The sequence below is a fragment of the Acanthaster planci genome, linkage group LG12 (assembly GCF_054643075.1).
Source record: "Acanthaster planci isolate LZ-2023a linkage group LG12, COTS_SCS, whole genome shotgun sequence".
Classification (NCBI taxonomy): domain Eukaryota; kingdom Metazoa; phylum Echinodermata; class Asteroidea; order Valvatida; family Acanthasteridae; genus Acanthaster; species Acanthaster planci.
Window position 1 is genome coordinate 16,408,971 of NC_141788.1, and position 23,954 is coordinate 16,432,924.

At 42.1% G+C, this 23,954-nt stretch overlaps 2 protein-coding genes across 8 annotated transcripts in view; one reads left to right on the forward strand and one right to left on the reverse strand.

Annotated features, from left to right (window-relative positions):
- Nucleotides 1–9,582, forward strand: LOC110978457 (catechol O-methyltransferase-like). Of its 3 annotated transcripts, none has more exons than XM_087143856.1 (4): nucleotides 1–135; nucleotides 2,916–3,129; nucleotides 3,899–4,089; nucleotides 6,856–9,582. In XM_087143856.1, the coding sequence occupies exons 2-4, from the start codon at nucleotides 2,937–2,939 to the stop codon at nucleotides 7,183–7,185; spliced, it is 714 nt and encodes a 237-aa protein (XP_086999982.1). In that variant the 5' UTR covers nucleotides 1–135; nucleotides 2,916–2,936; the 3' UTR covers nucleotides 7,186–9,582. The 3 variants fall into 3 exon arrangements, with proteins under 3 accessions (XP_086999982.1, XP_022089168.2, XP_022089167.2); XM_022233476.2 differs by having other exon boundaries at nucleotides 89–240; XM_022233475.2 differs by lacking the exon at nucleotides 1–135 and adding an exon at nucleotides 1,983–2,162.
- The window catches only part of LOC110978456 (uncharacterized), a 26,153-nt gene continuing 10,953 nt past the window's right edge, over nucleotides 8,755–23,954 (reverse strand). For all 5 annotated transcript variants that reach the window (XM_087143851.1, XM_087143854.1, XM_087143853.1 and 2 more), the window contains 8 exons: nucleotides 22,669–22,779; nucleotides 20,195–20,305; nucleotides 19,345–19,518; nucleotides 18,179–18,406; nucleotides 16,887–17,027; nucleotides 16,167–16,361; nucleotides 15,283–15,573; nucleotides 8,755–12,516 (listed from right to left, as the gene is read on the reverse strand). In XM_087143851.1, coding sequence (XP_086999977.1) covers nucleotides 11,587–12,516; nucleotides 15,283–15,573; nucleotides 16,167–16,361; nucleotides 16,887–17,027; nucleotides 18,179–18,406; nucleotides 19,345–19,518; nucleotides 20,195–20,305; nucleotides 22,669–22,779 — 2,181 coding nt within the window. In that variant the 3' untranslated portion in view covers nucleotides 8,755–11,586. The remainder of the gene's footprint in view (nucleotides 12,517–15,282; nucleotides 15,574–16,166; nucleotides 16,362–16,886; nucleotides 17,028–18,178; nucleotides 18,407–19,344; nucleotides 19,519–20,194; nucleotides 20,306–22,668; nucleotides 22,780–23,954) is intronic.

The window sequence follows — 23,954 nt, forward strand, 5'->3', positions numbered from 1 at the left end:
CGGCCGCGCAAATTATGCGCGATGTCCTATCCAGTCGACAATGTACATAAAGTCGGCGGATACTACCGGAAGTAAACCGATTTCCACTACTGTGCTGTCTGTCCGTGGTCTGTTTTTACTCGGGCTAGGTACTAGGTACGTACATGCATGCAGTGCGCAGATAGGAAACTGCGGCGTGCGCGACAGTTATCTGTGGTTCTCTGAGTTTTGTCTGCGTAGTCTGCTTTTGCAGGAAGTGAGGTAGGCCTAGTAGTAGGCTAGTATTGGTATGTTTTTACAAATATGTCGACTTGAAGAGGAAAGATTGTGAACATTTAGAAGTGATTTAAAGCTGGAATAGTTTATTTTGAACAGAGCAAACACGACACTTTTTGACAGTCAGACAGTTGGGAAGACTCCATCATTGCATGGCCTCCGACTTCCCTCCAAAAAAGTGACACTGAGTGACAGTGAGGATAGAATTCCATATGCGAAGTTCACTTTTTGGGAGAAATTTTTTCTCCAGGACAGATTTAAAAAGGGGCGACATTTATTTTTGGGGGATAGAGATGTGAAAGGGGGTTCAGTAACTTAGGGGGACAGGTTTAAAAAGAAGGGGCCCCACGAAATAAAACGGCAAAAAAGTGAGTCCTTTTGCCGTTTTTTTTCCCTTACTATATACTCTACCATTTCCTTTTTCATTCACTATCCCGTCCTTTTATTTCTCCACAGTTTTCCTGTCATTAGTACAAGGATTATTACAGTTAGTATACACATTTAATATATTTAATCCAAATTGTGTCGTAAAGGGGAATCGAACCTGCAATGAAGAGAACTGTTAGGTAAAGAAATACAGCAGTCTAACTGACCACGCCACACGAGCGCTTGTTGCCGGAGGAAGTCGATATGTTCCATATAAAGTTACGGTTGAATTAAGGAGAGGTCACGATGAGGTCAAGATGAATATTTAAAAACATTAAATATTTATGAAACTGAATATGTAATTATTCACGAATATTTGTATAAATTAGAATATTTAAATATAAATAAATGTGGCTCTCCGTTGTTAATATAAGTAGGTTGTGCCAAAGGAAATCAACTAGGTAAGGTACATGTCTGAGCACAATTGACTGTATGACGTGAGTTATCTCCGTCGTATTATGTAAACCAAGAGAGAAAGAACAAGTGGAAATGCAGTCGGCCGTACGAAAGAAGGAATTTCAGTCCAATGCTGTATAAGAACTCAGGCTAGGTGGAGTCTTGCTTCACCATTAGCAATACATGCACTATGAGCGAGAATTGGAGTCTTACGCGCAATTGGTGAGGGAGGTGACTATCCACACCAGTGGAAGCGACCAGTTTGGGTTCTACCTGGCCGAATACATGTGGCGCTGCCGACATGCAGGAGTAGACCACTTCAATCAAATCCTTAAGGATGTTCTTCTCCTGTACAAGCCTCCCCTCACATTTTAGAGCGCAGATAGCCACACAATAATCTAAAGACAGGTTTCAGCTCCCTTTTCCCCTTCCCTCTGTATAAATATAGAAAAAAACTCCTCCAACTGACAAGCACTCTCTAAAAGAAATTTGCCCCTTTTTTCCTTCTAAACAAATTGTCCAACTTACAAACTGTCTGTAAAAGAAATTGGGCCCCTTTTTTCCTTCTAAACAAATTGTCCAACTTACAAACTGTCTGTAAAAGAAATTGGGCCCCTTTTTTCCTTCTAAACAAATTGTCCAACTTAAAAATTGTCGCAAAACACGCACTATTTTTAAATTATTTAAAAAAATATTTAAAAATTGTACATGTACATGTACAGTAGGGCACATTGCGCAGCATTTCGTGAACTGTGAAGATCCATCCAGACAGATGACGGCCCTCTGCACTCCTCGTGTTGCGGATTCATGCATAAAATTACCTCAATGCTTGTGGCAGCCCAACCCCTGTTAATGGTTCTTTCCGGATATGATTCGGTTCATGCGCACACGTCGTGCGCATTCGCCATGTTCTTCAGAAGCAAAAGATTAGTATCTAGTCACTTCCGCAAAAGGAAAGATGGCCGCCTGTCGATGTAAACCTGGTCCATGTGTAGCTCCAAAAGTGTGCCCAAAGCTCCATATTTCTGTCCTATGATGTTCAGCTCTTCAATGCCTATTGGAATTGTCTTCATTCAGCGATCAAAGTAAGGATACTTTTGTAGTAATTACGCGATATTACAGTGAACTTCGTATATGGAATTCTTCCCCCAATCAAAGACTGACCTCAAAGAGTCAAGTCTGAAGTTTGGATATCCTTCCTAAAAAGAAAACATCTGATGTGGTCAATGATACCACTTTTCACCCGTTCTGTTTTAGTTTGTTTATTTACATCATATCATCAATTTTGTTCCGAGGTTGTCCATTGTGGTTCATTGTCACACATGATGAAACCCCACTGCCCCATATGTACAAGTAGACAAATTCCTTAAAGATCTGGAGGCTGGAGATCTGGTGATTGAAGAGCAAGAGTGAATATTTAAGCATTGCAAATATCTTGAAGACACTTTGTTTTATTATACGTGATGTCATATTCTCCTTTCAAAGTTTCATCAAACAAATTATAAACACTGGTAGAGCATTGGTATGGTATGCCAGAGGCCGCAGGTTCAAATCCCACTCCAGTCAATTTCTTTGTTCATCTTTATAATCAAATTGCGAACAATTTAGTATAGCAGAGAGTGTACATGTATATGCAAATATGTGTTTCCAGGGATCTGTCAAGAGGTGATAATCACAGGGTATTGTAACCTTTAGGTCATACATATAAATACGATTCTTTAAAACATAAAAATCTGCTCCGAAAGTTTTATTTGCTATAATTGGTAAGTTATGGAAAATATGAAACTAAACCAGTTTTTATCTAACTCCTCCGAACTGTTTTTCGTCCTGTGCCTCAGGATTTACATATTTTGGGCAACATGCTGAGGTTCATGATATATGTATCCATTCCTAACGCTTGGCGTCGCTTACGATATGGGAATGCAACTGAAGATCGCCTCCTTGAATTCGTGAAGAGCACAGCAGTAGAGGGCGATGCAGCTAGTGTGCTGTCTGCCGTGGATAGATTCAAGGATGAGAAAGAGTGGATGGTCAGTATTGAACGGAGGAAAAGTAAGTTACAGCCATCAGTGTGTGCATTCAGTGGACAAATGTAACCTTGAAGAGCAGGGCTTTTTGGATCATATCGCTCAGCTGATCTTGGAAAACTTGAGGCAAACATGTACAATGTATCTACAGAGATGTTCATTATGAGTTCATAGATGAAATTTCATTTCAAAGTACGTGTCCATGTAATTTATGGTAAATTCATGTAGACATTGGAAGATCATGGCCTCTTTGGTGTCAGCCGTGTGCATTTGAGCACACTTCAGAAGAGTTGACTTTTTTGGATGACCTGTCTCTTGAAAAATTGGCTTTTTCACAAGAACACTTTTTCTTTAAACAGTTGGTGTGTCAGAATGATCTCGAGGCATCACAGAAAAAAACTCAATGCTCGATATCAGAGAAGATGCCAAGGAGTATTTGCCTCCCTCTTCCAGGATCTCTTTGGTCAATGCACAGGGCTTTCTCACTGACCCACTTGACCTAACATGGCGGTACATGTGTACGCCATAGTTATAAGTAAAGACCAACATGCCGCCATAGAGCTATATATAAAAACTACAGGGCAAGCTTCTCATTCTCCACGCGGATAAATTGGACATCGTCCTGGGCGCGGACATTTTCAATCCATGTGCGTGCTGGTAAAACATTTGAAATAAGATAGAATGAATATCAAATTACCAGCTCTAAATGCAACATGCATGGAGTACAACTTAAATTTGATTTAAAAAGTCATGGCAAAATTATCTGTGAATTAATGAAAATGTTTGTGTTTTAGTGGAGAAAATCGGCACAGTACTTGAGGAAACGAAACCCAAGAATTGCTTGGAGCTTGGCACCTACTTGGGTTACTCTGCAGTTTCCACAGCAGTTCATCTGCCTGAAGGAGCTCGCTTGATCACAGTGGAGATAAACGAAAAATATGCCAGCATCGCCAAGCAGTTGGTAGACATGGCTGGTCTAAATCAGGTACACTTTAAGAAGTGCAGCTGCAATGAATTTTTCTTCGACACAATTTTCTTCAACTTTGTATTTTTCTCCAATGTTTGAAAACTATTACATTCCTATTTCTAAAACAATTTCGTGCTTTCCTGGACAACTGAGGGTGCAGCTGCTGTGACGCGTAGAACTCTATGCTGTGAAGTCATTTAGGGACAACTTAAGCCATGTTTTCATCAGACTTTGTCTTCCACAGCCATGCAGAAACTTACTGCGACATTCCTTCGTGTCAATCTACCGCATATACCGAAGTAGACTTTTTTACCGTAACGGAATATTTATTTGCTGCGTAATACTAGCTGAATACCTACACACTGTACATGTAGTGGGCTCTGTACAAATCGTGACAAAATCCACCAAATATGACCCAAAAAATGACAAAATCTGACAAATTCGGCCAAATCTGCCACCTTTTAAGTGGAGATGAACAAGATGCACTTGTACACAGTGTGTATATAGCTTTATCTGAGCACGCTTCACTGTGTGTGCGCGGCATATTGCTGTTCTGTGTGCACGGAGCTGGAGACTGGGAACCATACAACCATTTTCGCATGCCTGCTGTCAATCTCTGTGTAGCCGTAGCCTTGTAGTCTGTTGGTTTAGCGTGGTCGCAGTCTATCTATATTGTACGGGAACTGTTCCCATTAGCCTTATTAGCGCCCCTGCAAACTTACTATGACTGCATGGAAATCTTCCACGACCTTTTCAGCTAGTTAGTTTTACATCACAGTCACAGTAAGTTTGAAGGAACGTAAGCTAACCATGTGTTTCCATTGGATTTAATTTTGTAATTCTGCAGGAAGGTCGCGGTAAGTTAACCAAAAGAATCCAATGGGAACACGGCTGTACATGCATTTCGGTGCATAAATCTTTTTTGTTCAAATTGTGAACCCAGAATTTACTTGATGACAAATTTCTCCGAGAGGAATTGATTGGTTGCTTATTACAGTACAATGCACATAAAGAGCAAAGAATTGGTAAACAAGAGAAAACTGAGTCCAACACAATCTACACAAATTTGGGACATCTTTCTTTGCAAATCAATGTAGCATTGAGGATTTTTCCTAGGATGGCATCATGTTTTGCTCATGAATATGGAAATCTCATTTGCATAAAACCAAAAAGGCAGTAAAACACCCTTTGAAAGAGTGAACCAAAAGTTGAAAATGAGGTTAACTGAGACACAAGGGTGCATTTTGAAGGTTTGTACAGTTTATTAAAATAAATTGATTGCAGCTACCCTTTCATCTTTTGAAAGGAAAGGTGCAGCGCATGTACGTACCGGTACATGTATATATTAGTAGCCTGTGCATTTGGATAAGAGTATGCACGTTGATGTGACATGGTTTGAAGGTGGATATGTAGCTCCCCAAACTTTTGAAATTTGAGGCAAATTTAGAGGAAGTACATGTACATGTAGCTTTTCAACTTCCAGTATCCGAGGAAGATGACACACGGTTTCAGTCGAATGCTGTCTAGCATTAGTTTATGAGAGATGTCATCTCTTCGTGGGTACCTGTAGCTACATGTCGGGCCATGATTATTCTTGTGTAGCTCTCCCGAGCGACAGCTTCAAACCAGCTTCAGAGTAAACTGTTGCGTTCCTGGAGAAAATATTACGATACATGTGGATGGGATGTCTCTGTGGATCATCACCTGCCTGTCAAACAGCAAAAGTAATGACTCTGATATGATTGTGAAAATTAAGTTGGGATGTCAGGCAGTATTGTTGAGTCTGTCATTTTTGGAGTCCAAGTCATTGTCCAGGTCCAAGTTAAAGTCAGAATTAAAAGTCTTAAAATCTAGTCCCAGTCTTTCAATAAACCAAATGTCATATCGTATGTTTGAAAACATGCTACCCGTATGTGCTTGGTATTTGCAAGTACATGTAATTGTAAGTATGAACAGAAAGAGGACCGATACATACCAGCATGTTTGTTTCCAATTGTTTGTAAAAATTCTTGAATGCTTTTCAAAACTACATGTAAATTACAAAGAGAAGAAAAGTTAATAGAAAAAATAAATACTGTCTAGTGGCTTAAGAATGTTGATAGGAAAGCATTCTTAAGTCTGGTAACGATGTGGAGGATGTTCTTTAAGTTTCCATTTATTGAATTATTTTATGTTGAAGGGGTGCTGGGGATTAAAAAAAACAAACAGTCATTTTGGGGTGAACATGGGTCAAGTCGAGTCTTGCAGTAAATAAAAAAAACCAGAGTCTGCGTCCATCAACATGCAGACTTGCGTCAGTCCAAGAATGCTGAAGATAACAAAACAGTATTAGATGGGCTTTTGCTCGACTCGGGCTTCATGTGCATGTACTTAACCCCTAATGCCTTACCTACATGTAGAAGGATGGATGGGGGGGGGGCAGCGGCCAGGTCCACCTCCAGACCGGCACCGTACCGGCAGCACTACCACACCTTACAAATTCTATTAAAAACTGCTGCTGGCTAATAAAATCCATTCTTAAATTTGCCCAGCAGGCAGGTAAAGCTGTTTGAAACAGTAGTAGATGGCTACATGTACATGTAAAACAAACGGTACGAAATTGATTATACATGTACGTACATGTACATGTTGTTATTAATGGTAATAGATTTGAAATCACAGCAAGACTCCACTACAAACATTGAAGTAATGTTGAAAAAAGTTGGTTAGTTTTGCTAAAACATGCCCAGTAGTCAAGTGGAAACCCAGCTCCTTTAGGGTTAAAATTGCAGTCTCTGTTTTCAGGTTTCGGTCGTTACTGGGAAATCATCAGATGTCATCCCAGAGCTATGCAGCAGATACTCAATGGACAAGCTGGACTACCTATTCATTGATCACTTTGGCAGCCAGTACTTGCCCGATCTGGAACGACTGGAGGAACTCCATCTCCTTCGCAAGGGGACCGTCATCGTGGCCGACAACGTCCTGTTTCCCGGCTGTCCCGATTACATCAAGTATGTGGAGGGAAGCAACAAGTTTACCACAGAGCGCTTCTATTGTAAAGTGGATGGCCTTGGCATACAAGATGCCATTGCAATCTCTGTCTACAATGGTGGTGACCATGGTGATGACTAGGTTTAATGTTGTCTCCACCGTGGCACAAGTAGACGTTTCAACTTTGCTGTCCTGGTGCTTGTTCCAGAGTGATTGGAATTAAAAAATTTACAGCAAAACTTAGATCAACTCTTAAAACAACTCATTGTGACGAGCTGGAAATACATGTACCTTTGTGCAGACACTCTATGTAAAAATCACGTTTGGAGAAATCATAATTGTTAACAATGCTGACATGCTTCCAGTAGCAAAACTGAATTTATGTTAAATTTTCATTAATGGTGGCGGGGCACACATCTTGATCATTGCATTTTTTTTGTTTCAGATAAATATACCGCTGCCTGCCTAATGATTGCCCTCTTTTTAAGCACTGATATTGAAATGTACTTTTTTTCTAGTTTTATATTCAAGATATACATGCGCATGTATGCAATAGATTAAAGAAAATACTAGTGCATGTGTAAAAGCTGCCTGAAATAAATTACCAGTTCATGTCAGTAATTTTAGTTTTTATTCAGAACATGTCAATCAAATCCACTCTGAAATGAAATATGAATTTGCCTAGTTGGTTCTTGCATGACACTTTAACTCTGTTTTAAAGAAAATGTTTGATTTTTAGGGAATATAAAATGCATGTATGCTATCTGCTATTGATAATTACATAATTTTGAAAAGTGGTTAAGCAGTGAACTCCGGGTGCTTGTAGATCTGGCTTGTACACCTTAACGTACATTTAAGATCCTTGAGGTTGCCAAAGATGGAGCCAGTTGGAGACACTGCATTATCAGCTGCCGTGCAGCCGACTACTACATGTACTTGTAGCAGTAGATTTGTGTTCAATATTGCATTTTGAATGCACCCATTAGGCAAGTGGGTGCAAAACTGACAGTCTCTGTTCATTTCATGCAGGTCAGGATTGGGATCAGTGGTCCAACGTTGGTACCCGACACCTGAACCTGACTAATGGATAGTGCAAGCCAGCTTTGAGATCAATGATCACGATCCAGATCCGTGTGAAACGAACAGACACTGAAATTCATATTATTTTGTAAGCATGCATATGTACAAATTCTTGCCTTGCCAGTGGATACTTCATGCTAGCTCAAAGCGCAGTCATTGGCATTGGTTTTTAAGGACTCCCTTGGCATCAGGTGCACAGTGTACCAAATTAGTACACTTTAAATCCTACACCAGTTGTTATTTTTTTTTCTTTCTTTTTCACGAGAAAATGATGCTGTGTTTTAAAGACTGCCAGCTGAGAAAGATTCCTTGTACTCCTGGAAACTTCTGCCTTTTTTCCCCTTATACAGCAGAACCCTGTTTAAAACAAGGTCCAATAGAGTACCGAAGTGTGACGTCACCGTGAACCAGAAAGTGCAGTGCAAACGAATGGAGTACGCGCGTGTTGGCTCACGCACTGGTTCTTGCGCTAATGCCTTTCACACGCTAATTGTGCGCGTGATGTAGTTACTTCGGTACTCTGTTGGGACTTCACAAGTTATAATGCACCTTGTTAAACAGGCACATGTACCTTTACCAGTAACAGAAAACAAAAGAAAACCAAAGACTTACATTCAAGATGTACAAATATCCTTGTTATAAGTAAACATGACTTTTTATTGCAAGTGCTCTTATCTGTGTTCAACTATATAGCATAGCATATACCACACCCTTTGGCCAATTTGAAGTGTGGCAGGCAGAATACATAGGTGGATACCATTTCAAAAACCTCTTGTATTCACTCAAATTGACCCACCTCAAATAGCCCCTCCTATTCTTCACACTGGCTGATGGCCCATGTAAAACATGAGCATACCCATTCTGATATGCATGTACTTCTGAACTCTTTTACTGGTCAAATGCAAGTGAACAGACCTGTTTCCAAAATGCTCTAGCCTGCTGTACAGTCTACACCAATTCCTACACCACCACGTTCTACGTAATAGTTAATGATAAGCAAACAAATCATTTCAAGCATCCAACTTACTCGCTTGGTTTAAAATGAAAAAAATAATGTATATTCACACACTGTACTACGCATATGCTAGTCTGAGATACAAAAATGCCATAAATCACATTTCTCAGTATTTGGACATGATTGAACATTCTGCATGTACATGAAAATACTTGGTAATTAAGAGATCATATGTGGTTGCCCACAAACCTGCTGGCAAGTGAGGTTACCAGACTACCAGCACCGTCATGACCGTTGACACTGCAGTCAAGCAAATCAGTTATGGGACCGGTCCCCATCCCTATTATACAGGGACTGGTTGCTAGCTTCGGTTTAACATGTGCAATTAGCCCTGTCAATTTGGATGCCGATATTGAAATTATTGTTAGGCCAACAGCAATGCTTTAACATGAAATATATTTTAGTTCTGAGGTGAATAAAACACAAGTATCTATCCTTGCTAAGGCTGCTGATCACAGTGTGGTAATTTATTTTTCAATGATTATCATTGATAAATCATTTTAAGGCAATTTTTTTCAAATCAGTGGTATGGTCAAGTTATTTTCGGTAACAAAGAACAAAAGCAAAATATACTTTCAGCTCCTGCTTGATTTGTGCATTGAGCAGGCATCATTTCTTCATTTACATAATGTAAACCCAACAGGACTCTGCCAGATTCATTATCCACTACAGGGTCCCTACATTCAGAGGCCTTCTGTAAGACGGGAACCAGTCTGATCAGTTATCAGACAGATAACATTCAGGTGTCGCGATGACAGAAACTTGCCTGCCGAGATTTCCAACCTGTGGTTCATACCTTATTGTTTAAAGCTTAAAGTATGAAAGCATTTAAGTCAGTATTAAAAGTGCCTTGATGTTAGTCTGGGTTTCATACTTGCCCTTGTGTCAGGAAACTGAAAATCAAGATGCCCCGAACACTTATGTCGACATCAGTTTCCCTTGACAGCAAGTGCGTATACACAGCTGCCGAGAATACTACAGAATCTACCTTGCCAGATTGATTACTGCCGCATTAGTTACTGAAATCATGAATGGATCCATATCACTCATTAAGCTTGTTACATCGCTAATTATCTGGTTTCTGCTCCTGACCCTTTTAAAGACTTTCACTCTTAAGTTCTGCCACCGCAAAGGAGGAGCCCACGTAAGCGCTCTTCACTTCAACACATAAGGAGCATGTAACCCCATAAGAAAGTAACAGTAGCGAACAAAATCTTGCAAGATCCTTCAAAAACCTGCGGATTGTGAAGGATCTTGGAAAGGTCAGGTTTAATGCTCAGCAGTTTTTAAAAGTGAACAGTAAGCTTAAGCAATTCTACCAATTATTCTATGTGTTCCAGCTATTTGCAGTACGATAAAAAAAAATAACTTATATGTACCGCTGCAAGTATAATTAAAATTGACATCATAAAGCTTCAAAATTTCTACGTCGTGCAAGGAACACACCATAATCAGCAAGTTAAAATAGGAAATTCTTAGATCCATTCACTTTTTTCATTAAGAAATTTTGCTTACTAATAAATAAACTTTTGTACGTATAATACATTTTTCTACTTTCTCTGTCAAGTTCTGTAAGACCAAATTGCCCCAGGAAGAAGATTTCGTACATAAATATATTTCATATGTCCCTTTCTTTCACAACTATATGTAAAATATGAGTTGTTCTTCTGTATTCAAGAGTTTTTTTTTTTTTTTCAAAAGTACAGGTCCAGGCCATGAATGTCGCCGGGGAGGGGAGCCAGAAAGGAACTTGCTCCCTTCCCCCCCCTGGTTAAAAATTGAAATATTAACAAGGAGGAAAAAGACACAAAACTTAACAAAAATTAGGGGAAAAGATGAAAGGGGATAAAAATCACCTATCTGCAGCATTAACTGGCCTCCTTCCCACTGTTACGACTTATCATTTCCAAAATAAGTGCTTCGATCACCCCCCCTAAAAAAAAATAAATCCTGGTGCCGCTCATGGTCCTGATATAAACTGCAAGAGAATACAATGCCTTTGCTTTAGTTACTATACTGTTTCTGAGTACAAGGGCCCTCTTGGGGTTGTAAAAAAAAAAAAAAGCTCTCCTTTAAAGAAGTCTACAAAAAGCATGATGAAGACAATGGACAAATTTGTTTGGGTCCCATGCAAGATAGGGTTCGAACACATTTTTAGAGGTTTGGGAGGTTGTGGTAAGAGAAAACACCCTGATTGACACCAGAAGTAAATTGTGGCTTTCTTAAGGTTTTCTTAAATTTATAAACAGGAATTTCCACAAAAGGAGTGTGATGTTCACATGAGTGCACCTTCAGTGTGTGACCCCCAATGGCAGCTGCTGGGCCTCCCTCGGGCGTGGTGAATATAGAGGAAATCCAAGGTGGACTAGTCAAATGTATGATTTGGAATACTTGAGCAAAGGACTGGCATGTCTGATGCCAACAGATTTTCTAAAAGTTGCAGCAAATCACTTCATGGGTTCATCTTGGCACTGCTCCCTGGAGAGGACCTCGAACTCGTCCGAATCGTTCCCCTCCTCGTTCTTTTCCCCCTCTGCTCCACCTGTAGCACCCAGGGGCTCGATGATGTCAATACTCCCGCTCAAGGATGTCCCTAGACTCCGGAGGTGCGAATCGCCATCCACACTGCCCCCAGAGGCAGGGGTGGAGTCTCCCTCGATGACCGACACACTTGATGGGCTGTCCAGACCAGGGACTGAGGCCGAGAATGGCTCTGAGTCCGTGGACGAGGCAGGAGTGACTGAAGGCGACATGTTCTCAGCTGGCACTTCTCCCGGCTTGGGCTTCGCCATCCTGATTTTTGCCTTCGGCCCTGCTCCTCCTGCAGTGCCTTTCTTTCCCAATCTTCCACCGTCTGGGTGGCTGTCGCCCTTCGATGCCATCTTGTCCACCCTGACTTTTTGCCTCGGTTTTGTTCCTGACAGACCTTGCACTTTCGGTTTCGGCTTAACAGTTGAGCGCTCTTCCATAGAATCCAGCTCCGAGTTGGGGCATTCTACAGGCTGTCCCTGAATTTCTGTCCTCCTGGTCCCGTATTTCTCATCAGGGGCTCTGGGACGCTGCCCCTGGCGACCATCTGCCTCATCTGAGGAGTCATCATCCCCAGACACATCACCTTGATAGGGTGCACTGTCTGCGCTGCGCGAGCCCAAGTTAAGAGGCTGTCGCTGTGGATGGTCCTGGACAGCATCCGATTCACTGCTGACATGTGGCCTCCGCCTCGGCCTGGCAGGCGGTCTTTCTACAGCCAGAGGCTCCTCCGGACGCATTTGGTGCTGTGGCTGACCGGCCAGGATGTCTTCCGCTGGTCTGTTGTTGATGATGAGGTTCAAAGCTGGCATTGGGGGTGGCGGTGCGACTTGGTCTTCCCTCCGAGGCTGCAGCAAATCCAGATAATTAACGGGTGACATGCATAATGTTCATTCTTGCACAGCATCACATCGGCAAATATTTTAACCTGAAGTAGTTATCTCATGAATTACTGCTTTAGTGCCAGTATAAAACATACACTACTCAAAAGAATTAAAGGAACAAGAGAACAGTATGTTTCTGTTGTGGTCTATATGGGCTACCGTTAGAACAAGAGGCATTAAAGTTATGTGAAAATCATTCAGGTGTTGTCACATAAGTTTAATGCCTCTTGTTTTAACGGAAGACCATGACAAAAACATACTGTTCTCTTGTTCCTTTCATTCTTTTGAGTCGTGTATAACAATGCCATTATTTAAACTGTTACAAGTTGATGAAAAAGGCCTTAAAAATTGTTCCTTTCAGCTTTCCTGACATTATTTCTGTTGATCTTTAACTTATTCCCAGACCACAGTACCAGGCATCTCTTTGAAGCTGTGTATAAACTGTGTGATTATTTTGACTAGTTACATTTACCCACTTCTTGTAAAGGTACATGCATAACATGCACATACATTCAATGCCCCTTTGGCTTCTAGGGTGACTTGCAATAAAATCTATGCACGCCTCATGTTTAAGAATGTGTACAGCATACTGTAAGTGCACTGCCATTAAGGTATTGGGGTCTCCTCAGAATACTTAAGAGCAAGTTGTTACCAGTGGGAGGTATCAGATATTTTCAAAACTGGTTAACCGAATTTTGAAAAAGTGGTTATCCAGTTATCCGGTTTTGTTGACCTTTTCAAAGCATTAACAACTCACATGGCATGACGATTATGAAGTTTTTCCATTTAGCGGCAGCCAGAGCGGGTTCTACAATTGTGGACTTGGTAGGTAAATATTATTTGCACTCTACAAAAACTAAATCAGTGTCTGTTTAGTTTACATAGTTCAGATGTGTCAAAATGTACATGTAATTGTCACTAAAATAACGTTTTTCTTATCATTGAAATCATCATTCATAGTTTGGCAAACATAATATTTTATAACATTTACAACAATACTCGTACACTTAACTCAATGTAACATTGACAGAAATCTCAGGTAAATGTGACTTTTGGGACAAACATTCATGACCAGATTCATGTGAAATAATGGGGCCCAGTACATGTGGAAAAATAATTGGTTCTTTTGTCCTATATAGCACCATCCATGAAACGAATGCCTTAGGCCCAGCCATTTTTGCAATTCCAATCTCATGAATTTTAACCACTACCTGCTGGGTGGATTTCTCTTGAGCGGGATGTGATGGCGGGACCTTTTCAAGATTTTCCGTTTCCAAAATTCATCAAAAATTCATGTGTTCATTTACTGATTGTTTACACCCACACGAACGACTGTCTGGTAGCTACTCTACAACCTTCATTGACACCCGAGTATTCAGCCCAGGCCTAGCTGCAGCCCTGTAAAAGAGAGCCCAGAATTGTGAGGTGTTGCATAATTTCCTTGTTACGGGTGAATGCCAGTAGCGGTGCTGTGTTGCTCATCAATGGGGCCCTGGAGCACTTTTGTCAGGGGTGCTAATCCGCGGGTGCGCTATGCCCAAAACAATAGTATACTTTTTCAAGACAGCGCCGCATTACGTTTGTTCCGAGTACAGTCTTTTGTTACACAGATCAGCTCTTTTGTCCGAAACCGGGCACCCCGGCTCTGGGTATAAACACACTGTGCCCAAAACCGGGCTCCCTGACAGGAAGTGGTTAATGAGTCGTCGTTCATGACGACTGACGCACAGATGACCTAGTGAATTTCTTAATTCACTTAATACCACTGGATTTGTGCTTATCATGACAAGGATTGGGATGATTTAAAAAAAGATAATTCACATGCAAAAGGTTCTTATAACGCAAGACTAAACACTTTCATACACAAAACAAATTTTGTACCTGCACGAAAAGTGGGCTCACACATCATACTCATCATGCTCACAGCCCGGCCCAACGAGTAATATGTCTTGTCTCAAAATATGCATATTCCTACGAATTTTTCACAAATGTTTATTTCCTGGCTGTGGCACAATTTTAAGCAGACTTCACATATGTAACTTTCACCAAACCACAATATTGCAAGGTGCTAGCCATACACAGCGTGTAGCAATTGCCTAGAGGGGTAGTTCTAATTACTCAATTGCAACACCCCTAGTCTTTCTTCCAGTCGTTTTTCATATTCTCTATGCTTTGTGCTTGTACCCCCTATTTCTCTAGAACATCCAACTGCGCAAGAGCTCTCCACATGCATCGATTTTGCACATGATGGGCGTCGCACTGTGGTTCATCCGTTGTGTTATTGTTTGGGCTGGTCTGTTTACAGCGGTTTCTAAAAGTCCCATAATTGTGGTTGCGACATTCGATAATTCAGAACTTAGGACACACGGGACGGAGGATTCGGCCCTCCTTAGGTATCCCAATCGTAGTGACAAGTCAATAAATACGCACAACAGATCACAGGCGCCCACTGGCTGAATTGGATTGTTGTGTGATGATATAGCAGCATGTTTGCGCTTACAAGCAGCTTATCTGTTAAGGTTTTGTTCTCACTATTGAGTGGACACCTCTTTTTCCAGGATCGATCAAAGACAACAATTGTTGCGGTAAAGGTTAGTTGTTCGGTTTTTGTTTGTTTGGATAACTGGTTTTGAAATTCAGAATCGGATAGTAGAATTAAAACCAGACAATCGAAAATCCCACCACTACTGTGACGTATTCTGAGGAGACCCCAACTGTTGACACACCTACCTCAAATTCTTCGAGCCTACCCTGTCTGTGATTGACAGCATCTCTCTCTCTCAGCTGAGCTTCCAACTCGCGAACTCTCTCCCAAGCCCCTCTGTCTCTCCTGTGGGCCAGCTGAGGGCAGTAGCACATCAGTACGCACACAACAGCCAGGGATAAGTAGACAGTCAGCAAGGCGGGCAGCCAGGCGGCGTAGGGCAGATCCTGAAGGAGCTCGCGGTGGAAGTTGGACACCTGCTTGCCTAAGGTCTTCAGCGGCTCCATGAACATAGTTGAAAGGGTGTGTACAATTGCCTGTTGATAAGAAGTTCAAAACTGCATTTCTTGCTGGTTTACGATTGATCGCCCTATGGAGAACACCAGATGCTGATGGTCACTGGATGCTGGAGACTATTAGGGTAGTGCATAGGCAGGCCACTGCCCAAATCATGAAATGTTAGGTCAGTAACCATGTCAAATTTCAATCAATCCGGTTTGTATGACGTCACTTCAGTTTAAACCACGCCCACTGCACATGTGCACGGCACATAGAGTTACATGCATTGATCGCTGTTTACAGGGAACCGGAAGTTAACGCGCAACTTCAGCGATTGTCCAATGAGAGCCTGCAAATCGTGGCGCATCCACCTTTGTGATGAAGTCACAAACCGGATAGTGCCAGAAGCTAGTGCTTTAGATGCAATTCTGGACCACACGAGAGATGATCATAGGTTAAGTTTCAGTGGCAAGACCGACTATAAACTGGCCTATGTGCTGTTGATTCTCAAATACGGCCAGTTAAATTTTGTCCGTAGACCCTACTCATCTCTTGCATTTGTAGCCCCATGCACTTTACCGACATATCCCCTTCCCGTATCCAATTTCCCTGTGTGGCACGTTATACCTACCCGTGTTGGTGGCACCTCGTAAATGGGATCCACCAGCACATTCTCGTGGTAAACATCGCAAGGGTCTTTCTTAAAGGTCAGCTGCTTCCGCAAGGCCTCCTTAATGGAGTCCAACCAGGTCATCTTGTCTGGCATACACTCAGGTGGCATGTCTTGTCCCTTGTGCATTGTGGATATCCTGACTGCCAACTCTTTCTGTATTAAAGGGGGAAAAAGATGTCACTTGGAATAACAAACTTAAACACTGGCTTGCTGGATAGTGTCCCAAACATATTTGGACTGCATTCAAGATTTAAACCTACAGCTAAAAATCAATCAACGATCAATAGTCAACTAGAGGGAGGTTTAACCTGGCATTACTTGTGTATGCACGCTAGAGCAAGATCAAGTGTAACTTGTACTCGTAGTTCGACCCTCGGTCAACTGCTCCTTTCCAAAGCGCGAGTATGATACAGTCCCACTCAATGGATCTTATCTCAACCATTTTTTGCAAAATCCCATCGTCACTCAGTGTGAGTCAATTGAGGGGCATTTACCAAACTATGGATAACTTGTTGCTTGAACTTGCCGCAGGTGCCTCAGTACAAACATCTCACCTTGAACTACAGTTAAGTGTCATGGCCCCAGCTCTTTGCTGTGACTAGAAGCGCAAGCTTGATAGAAGACAAAGGTGCAAAGGCTACTCCCTCACCAAAATCTCAAGGTCGGCTAGGGCCTTACCTTGTAGAGGTAGACCCAGTTCCAGCACACGCTGATGAAGAACATGAGCATCATGACTGCACAGAGCTGCTTCCACCAGGAAGCCTGCGTATTGGACTCATATATGATTACCACCACACCGAGGATTAACAGTAGTGCATACTTTGAAAAGAAAAACAATATCAACATTTGATGAGCCAATATGATCGTTGAATAAAGTATATCCCTTGCTATGGACACTGTCCATTGCTTGCAAGAACAAGATAATATCATCACGGCATGTTTTCACATTGAAATGACATCCCTATGGAGGGGACACACTGGGTAGGCCCTTACTGTGTTATGGGGAAGTTTTCCATCAGTAGGAAAGTTGGGACCAAATTGTGGGCAGTACTGTCTGTCCCCACAACATTTTCAGTGCAAACCAAATTGGTGTATATGTGATGATGAGTGCACGTCCCCACAACCACTGAACAAGTACAAGTACATGCGCTTGTACATGGTGCCTTGTGGGGTACCGGAACAATGGAAAGTACCCCACAAGGCCAGTTTGGATCCTTGTGGGGTACTTAAGTGGTACCCCACAAGAATTTCACGAAATAGACATTTCAAATTTACTCAAAAGGGAGGAATTTTCATGTGCCATTCATCCGTCGCAAATTGAAGTGTTTTATATAAGGGACATACGGTCGAAATTTCAACCCAGGAAACTGAATTTGGTTGAAATGGCAGTGATTTGGAATTTTTTCCGTGTTGTGTGAAAGTTTTGAACACGAGTACAAAGGAAACACCCCACAAGTATACATATGTAAGGGTGGGCGAGTGTGCATATGTGCACTGACTGGTGCCGGCCGCACCAAATACATGTGGCCAATTTCGGTTGGCAGGTGCGCACATGTACTTAGTCTTTACATGCACTCTAGGTTCCTGTTGAAAATAGTCACCACCAGCCTCTCTTTGTCTTTGCCAGTGAGGGTGGTACTTCTATGCAGTCACTTCATACTGTGATTTAGGGCACCAGACTTTAAGCAACACCGGTGCTATTGACTGTATTTTCCATATGCAAGTTTTCCCACAATATCGAGCTATGGCAGTCGAATATTTGAGAAACACAGGATGGACTATCTGGTTACTCTGACTAGCTCTCTAAATTACAATCCTTGAAACATGAGCATGAGGACAATTTGAGGGAATGCCATCCCTGAGATCAACATGCAAACTGTCATTCCAAAGTAGGTCCCCATGAGATACGAGACCCTTTTCTGCCTGGGGGTGGAGGGGGATATCTGCGTTTTCTGTTATAATAATCTTACAAATGTGATGTCCCTTGGGTCCATTCCTGTCATTCTTTCCAGCAGGCCGGGTTTTTCCGTGACGTTGTCATGGCGGACGCTCGTTAGCATATCCACCATGAGGTCGTGGGCGTCCACCAGTTTGACCTTCCCCTTCTGCTGGACAAACTGACGCAGCTTGTTCCAGCGGTAGCTGCTCAGCTCTACTCGGACCTCGGCCACCAGCGGGGAATCCTCAGCAACATCAGCCTGAAAAGATAAAATGGGAAGAAAGTCAAACGGAGAAGGAACGTCTGGAAAGTCAGAAAGCTCCCGTTCCAATTTGAATGCTCCTTTATGGAACCCTGTGTGTCCCCAGTTGGAATTCATTCTCATCCCATTAATAATTACATGTAATTTATTTATTTATAAAGTGCAAATTTCATGCAATTTTGCTTGAATGAGCTGTGCAATAGAAAAATTCAACATGTATGGTTGAATTGAAGGCCTATCCGCCTGAAGCAGAAGCACTCCCTCATCGGTTTGAAAGAGCCGCATTGGTTGGGAGTGTTCAATTTGTTGATAGCGATGCGACTTCAATGCGTGCATTTCCTAGTCGAAAACCAGCAAAGTTCAGTTTAGACCACAGGAGCCTGCGTTGCTAAGAAAACAGCGCCCTCTCTTGGTCCAGCTCTAGGCCCCTAAGGCCGCCTTAGGCAGCTGCCGAATGACGCATACCTACCCACGGACCACAGCTAGGCATCTTTAGCGTTGATTTTTGTGGAGGGAGGCAAAACAGGGAACCCTCAGAAAAATTCTTGTGGCGCAGCAGAGAACTATTGAACAACTCTATTCACATATGGTCCAGGCTGGGAATCAAACCCAGGACCGCCGTGAAGAGAGGGGACTGCTTTACACACAAGCAATCCTTGCTACCACGACCATTAGAAATAGTCTTTGCTGTTGGCACGCACACACCTACATGTGGGCCACTGTTCCCACAATTAGTTACCAATTATTTGCCATTCTATCGGTTAGTCAAAGCACTGTTTGTGGCAATTTGTGACAAAATGCAGTGTCACAGCTTTGAATTCACTTTGACTTCCAATTACGATCAATATGCATGCCACGTGCACACAAAGATGTGCTGATTTGGGGGGGGGGTGTCAGTCCAAGGATGGCAACCCGGGGAAATATGAGAAACTGACCTCGGAAATCAGCAGGTTGATGAAATGTTTGGCAAACCGGCGGAAGAACATCTGCTCCAGCTTACAGGGGGATTCCATGGAGTCCTCTGAATTGACGGGTTTGTCGTAGACCACTTTACAGTCTGCTAAATTGTCATGACAGGTTTGTAGTTCCTTCTTACAGCTTTTGACCTTCTGCGAACGGGACGAGATGAGAGAAACGCACTGACAGAGGTACCTGACTGACAAGAGTTTTCATATTAAGGAAAATGGGTATGACCGCGCAATTTCTGTGAAGTATACATGTGTCAATTCACAATACTGTCTTTTGTTATCTCATACAGGACTTCAGCATGGTTTCTGTGCATTCCCTTCTGAAGGACATATGTTTTTTATTTTTGCACTCCAATGTGGCGCAACGTATTGAAGCAAACTTCACACAACGATTCCTAAATACAATGTAGTTCACTGAACTATATCTAATCACCAATGACTGGAGTGCATGTGAGTAAATCTGACTTCGGTTCATTAAGTTCATTTGACCAACTTTTTACCAAACTGTCCTTAACCCTAACCGCCAAGCATACTGTTTGGCTTACACTACACAATACTACAAAATACTAAGTAATAGTCTGAGCCTGAAGGACCTAGCGCTACAGATTACTACTTCTGGCTAGGTTACTTCCCTTTTTACTTGTACAGAGAACAATAAAGCCATGCATTCATAGTGCCACAGCACTGTATGGTACATTGTCTTATCTATTGTATTGTACGGCTACTGAGAATAAGGTCATGTCCTTTTACAAGCGACAGCGCTCAGTACTTCATTTTATTACAAACTGAGCGTGAATGAAAACACAAGACTCTTTACATCGTGGGCCTCGTTTGTGTCGTACATCGCATCGATGAGCATCTTGTCATGGAAATCTGCCAGATTCTGACGACACTGAATCAGATCTGTCCGACATTCCTCAAGTGGGTTCTGAAAGGTAAGCATTCACAAACATCCAGCAGGGATTATTTACGCTTTTCATAAAGTAGGCAGCTTTGAATAAAATACAATTTAGAGAGCACCAAACATGTGAATATCAAACCAGGACTTAGAGCACCCACCAATCTGGATGACATGACATAAAAGCCAAGAATGAGCCAGTCCCATACTGTCTCAATCAAGGGCAAGGTCTTGAGTACAAAGCACCTAACATCACGTACATTTACTGCTCTAAAATGACGAATATCGAACAGGCTCATTGTCACCCCGTGCCGACAGCCCAAGGTGTATAAAACAACCCTTCAACTCGATGAGAACAAAATCTTCAATATAGCAAAAGTCTTCATCGAGGGAAACCCTGGGCTCAATGCCCCCCCAACTCTTAACCATTTTGTGCTGGGGTACCTGGTTTCGGGCACATAGGCTTTATACTCAAAGCACGAAATCAGACAAAAGAGCTGTGGGCCTTGTAACAACCATACTCAGAACAAAAGACTGAGCTGCTGGAAATTGCCAACATTTTTTTGGTTGTCGATAGTGGCGGAGATCCGTCATTGTTTTGAAAGATTACACCACTGTTTGTGGCATTTAGCATAAGCGGATTACCACCGAGGACAAAAGCACTCCAGTGCTGAGCGATACAATACCGCTGCATGCTAATCTGGCCCCTTTTGAAAGGATGCCAGCAGTGTACTGCACCACTGTTTGTGGCATTTAGCATAAGCGGATTACCACCGAGGACAAAAGCACTCCAGTGCTGAGCGATACAATACCGCTGCATGCTAATCTGGCCCCTTTTGAAAGGATGCCAGCAGTGTACTGCACCGGTTTTAGGAACAAAAGAAAATTACATAACACCGCAGAATCTGGGCTCTTTTTACAAGGCAGCAGGCCTGGCTGAAATACTCTGGTGTCAATAGATGTTGTCTGTCAGATTAGAGTAGCCACCAGACAGTCATTCATGTGGGTGTAAACGTCCAGTAAATGAAGTTATGACTTTTTGAAGAGTTTTTGAAAATGGAAAATCTTGAAAATCCTCTTGTTTTACGTCATGCAACTTCAAATTACACCCGGCATTAAGTGGTTAAGGAGCATCTCACGAGTGAGAATGGTCCATTTAGAACACCGTGTTTTCATTCTGGAATGATCCAGCCATTCCATTGGGAACGCAGCATTCCAACTGCCTCATAATGGTCTACATGCATCTGCAAAACGCAGACTGTTCCTGCCAACATGTGAATCTTCTAATGAAATGCTTTTGTTCCAGCGGAGCAGTGCAATTGAACGCAAACTTTTCCAACTCTGGAGATGCTCCCTTAACAGTAAAATCCACAGTTTTTGACTGCTTTAATTTGAGCTTGTTTATAAAGTTACACAATCGATGCATGGGGTAGATTGTGTCCTTTCTGCTTAATGCTCTCCAAATGGCCAACGAGAATAAATTCTTTCTCGTTCAATCTCATGCTTAAAAGCTGATGAAGTTTAATGCCTGACACAGCAATGGTACACGTACAAATAACCAGTGTGTTTTGCTTTCACTTTCTTTCACCACTTTACAGTCTGCTAAATTGTCATGACAGGTTTGTAGTTCCTTCTTACAGCTTTTGACCTTCTGCGAATGGGACGAGATGAGAGAAACGCACTGACAGAGGTATCTGACTGACGAGAGTTTTCATATTAAGGAAAATGGGTATGACCGCGCAATTTCTGTGAAGTATACATGTGTCAATTCACAATGCTGTCTTTTATTATCTCATACAGGACTTCAGCATGGTTTCTGTGCATTCCCTTCTGAAGGATAGATGTTTTTTATTTTTGCACTCCAATGTGGCGCAACGTATTGAAGCAAACTTCACACAACGATTCCTAAATAGTTCACTGAACTATATCTAATCACCAATGACTGGAGTGCATGTGAGTAAATCTGACTTCGGTTCATTAAGTTCATTTGACCAACTTTTTACCAAACTGTCCTTAACCCTAACCGCCAAGCATACTGTTTGGCTTACACTACACAATACTACAAAATACTAAGTAATAGTCTGAGCCTGAAGGACCTAGCGCTACAGATTACTACTTCTGGCTAGGTTACTTCCCTTGTTATTCGTACAGAGAACAATAAAGCCATGCATTCATGGTGCCACAGCACTGTATGGTGCATTGTCTTATGTATTGTATCTTATGGCTTCACAGAACAATAAGGTCATGTCCTTTTACAAGCGACAGCGCTCAGTACTTCATTTTATTACAAGTAGTAATTTGCAGTATTATGTAGGGTTAGGGCTAAAGGACGACAGCAACTCAGGAAATAAATATGTCAAACTGAGCGTGAATGAAAACACAAGACTCTTTACATCGTGGGCCTCGTTTGTATCATACATCCCATCGATGAGTATCTTGTCATGGAAATCTGCCAGATTCTGACGACACTGAATCAGATCTGTCCGACATTCCTCAAGTGGGTTCTGAAAGGTGAGCATTCACAAACATCCAGCAGGGATAATTTAAGCTTTTCATAAAGTAGGCAGCTTTGAATAAAATACAATTTAGAGAGCACCAAACATGTGAATATCAAACCAGGACTTAGAGCACCCACCAATCTGGATGACATGACATAAAAGCCAAGAATGAGCCAGTCCCATACTGTCTCAATTGAGGGCAAGGTCTTGAGTACAAAGCGCCTAATATCACGTACGTTTACTGCTCTAAAATGACGAATATCGAACAGGCTCATTGTCACCCCGTGCCAACAGCCCAAGGTGTACAAAACAACCCTTCAACTCGATGAGAACAAAATCTTCAATACAGCAAAAGTCTTCATCGAGGGAAACCCTGGGCTCAATGCCCCCCCAACTCTTAACCGCTTTGTGCTGGGGTACCTGGTTTCGGGCACATAGGCTTTATACACGAAACCAGGGAGATCGAAATTGGACAAAAGAGCTGTGGGCCTCGTATTAACAAAAGACCATACTCGGAACAAAAGACTGAGCTGCTGGAAATTGCCAACATTTTTTTCAGTTGTCGATAGTGGAGGAAATCCATCGTTGTTTTGAAAGATTACACCACTGCTTGTGGCATTCAGCGTACGCGGATTACCACCAAGGACAAAAGCACTCCAGTGCTGAGCGATACAATACCGCTGCATGCTAATCTGGCCCCTTTTGAAAAGATGCCAGCAGTGTACTGCACCGGTTTTAGGAACAAAAGAAAATTACATAACACCGCAGAATCTGGGCTCTTTTTACAAGGCAGCAGGCCTGGCTGAAATACTCGGGTGTCAATAGATGTTGTCTGTCAGATTAGAGTAGCCACCAGACAGTCATTCATGTGGGTGTAAACGTCCAGTAAATGAAGTTATGATTTTTTGAAGAGTTTTTGAAAATGGAAAATCTTGAAAATCCCCTTGTTTTACGTCATGCAACTTCAAATTACACCCGGCATTAAGTGGTTAAGGAGCATCTCATGAGTGAGAATGGTCCATTTAGAACACCGTGTTTTCATTCTGGAATGATACAGCCATTCCATTGGGAACACAGCATTCCCACTGCCTCATAATGGTCTACATGCATCTGCAAAACGCAGACTGTTCCTGCCAACATGTGAATCTTCTAATGAAATGCTTTTGTTCCAGCGGAGCAGT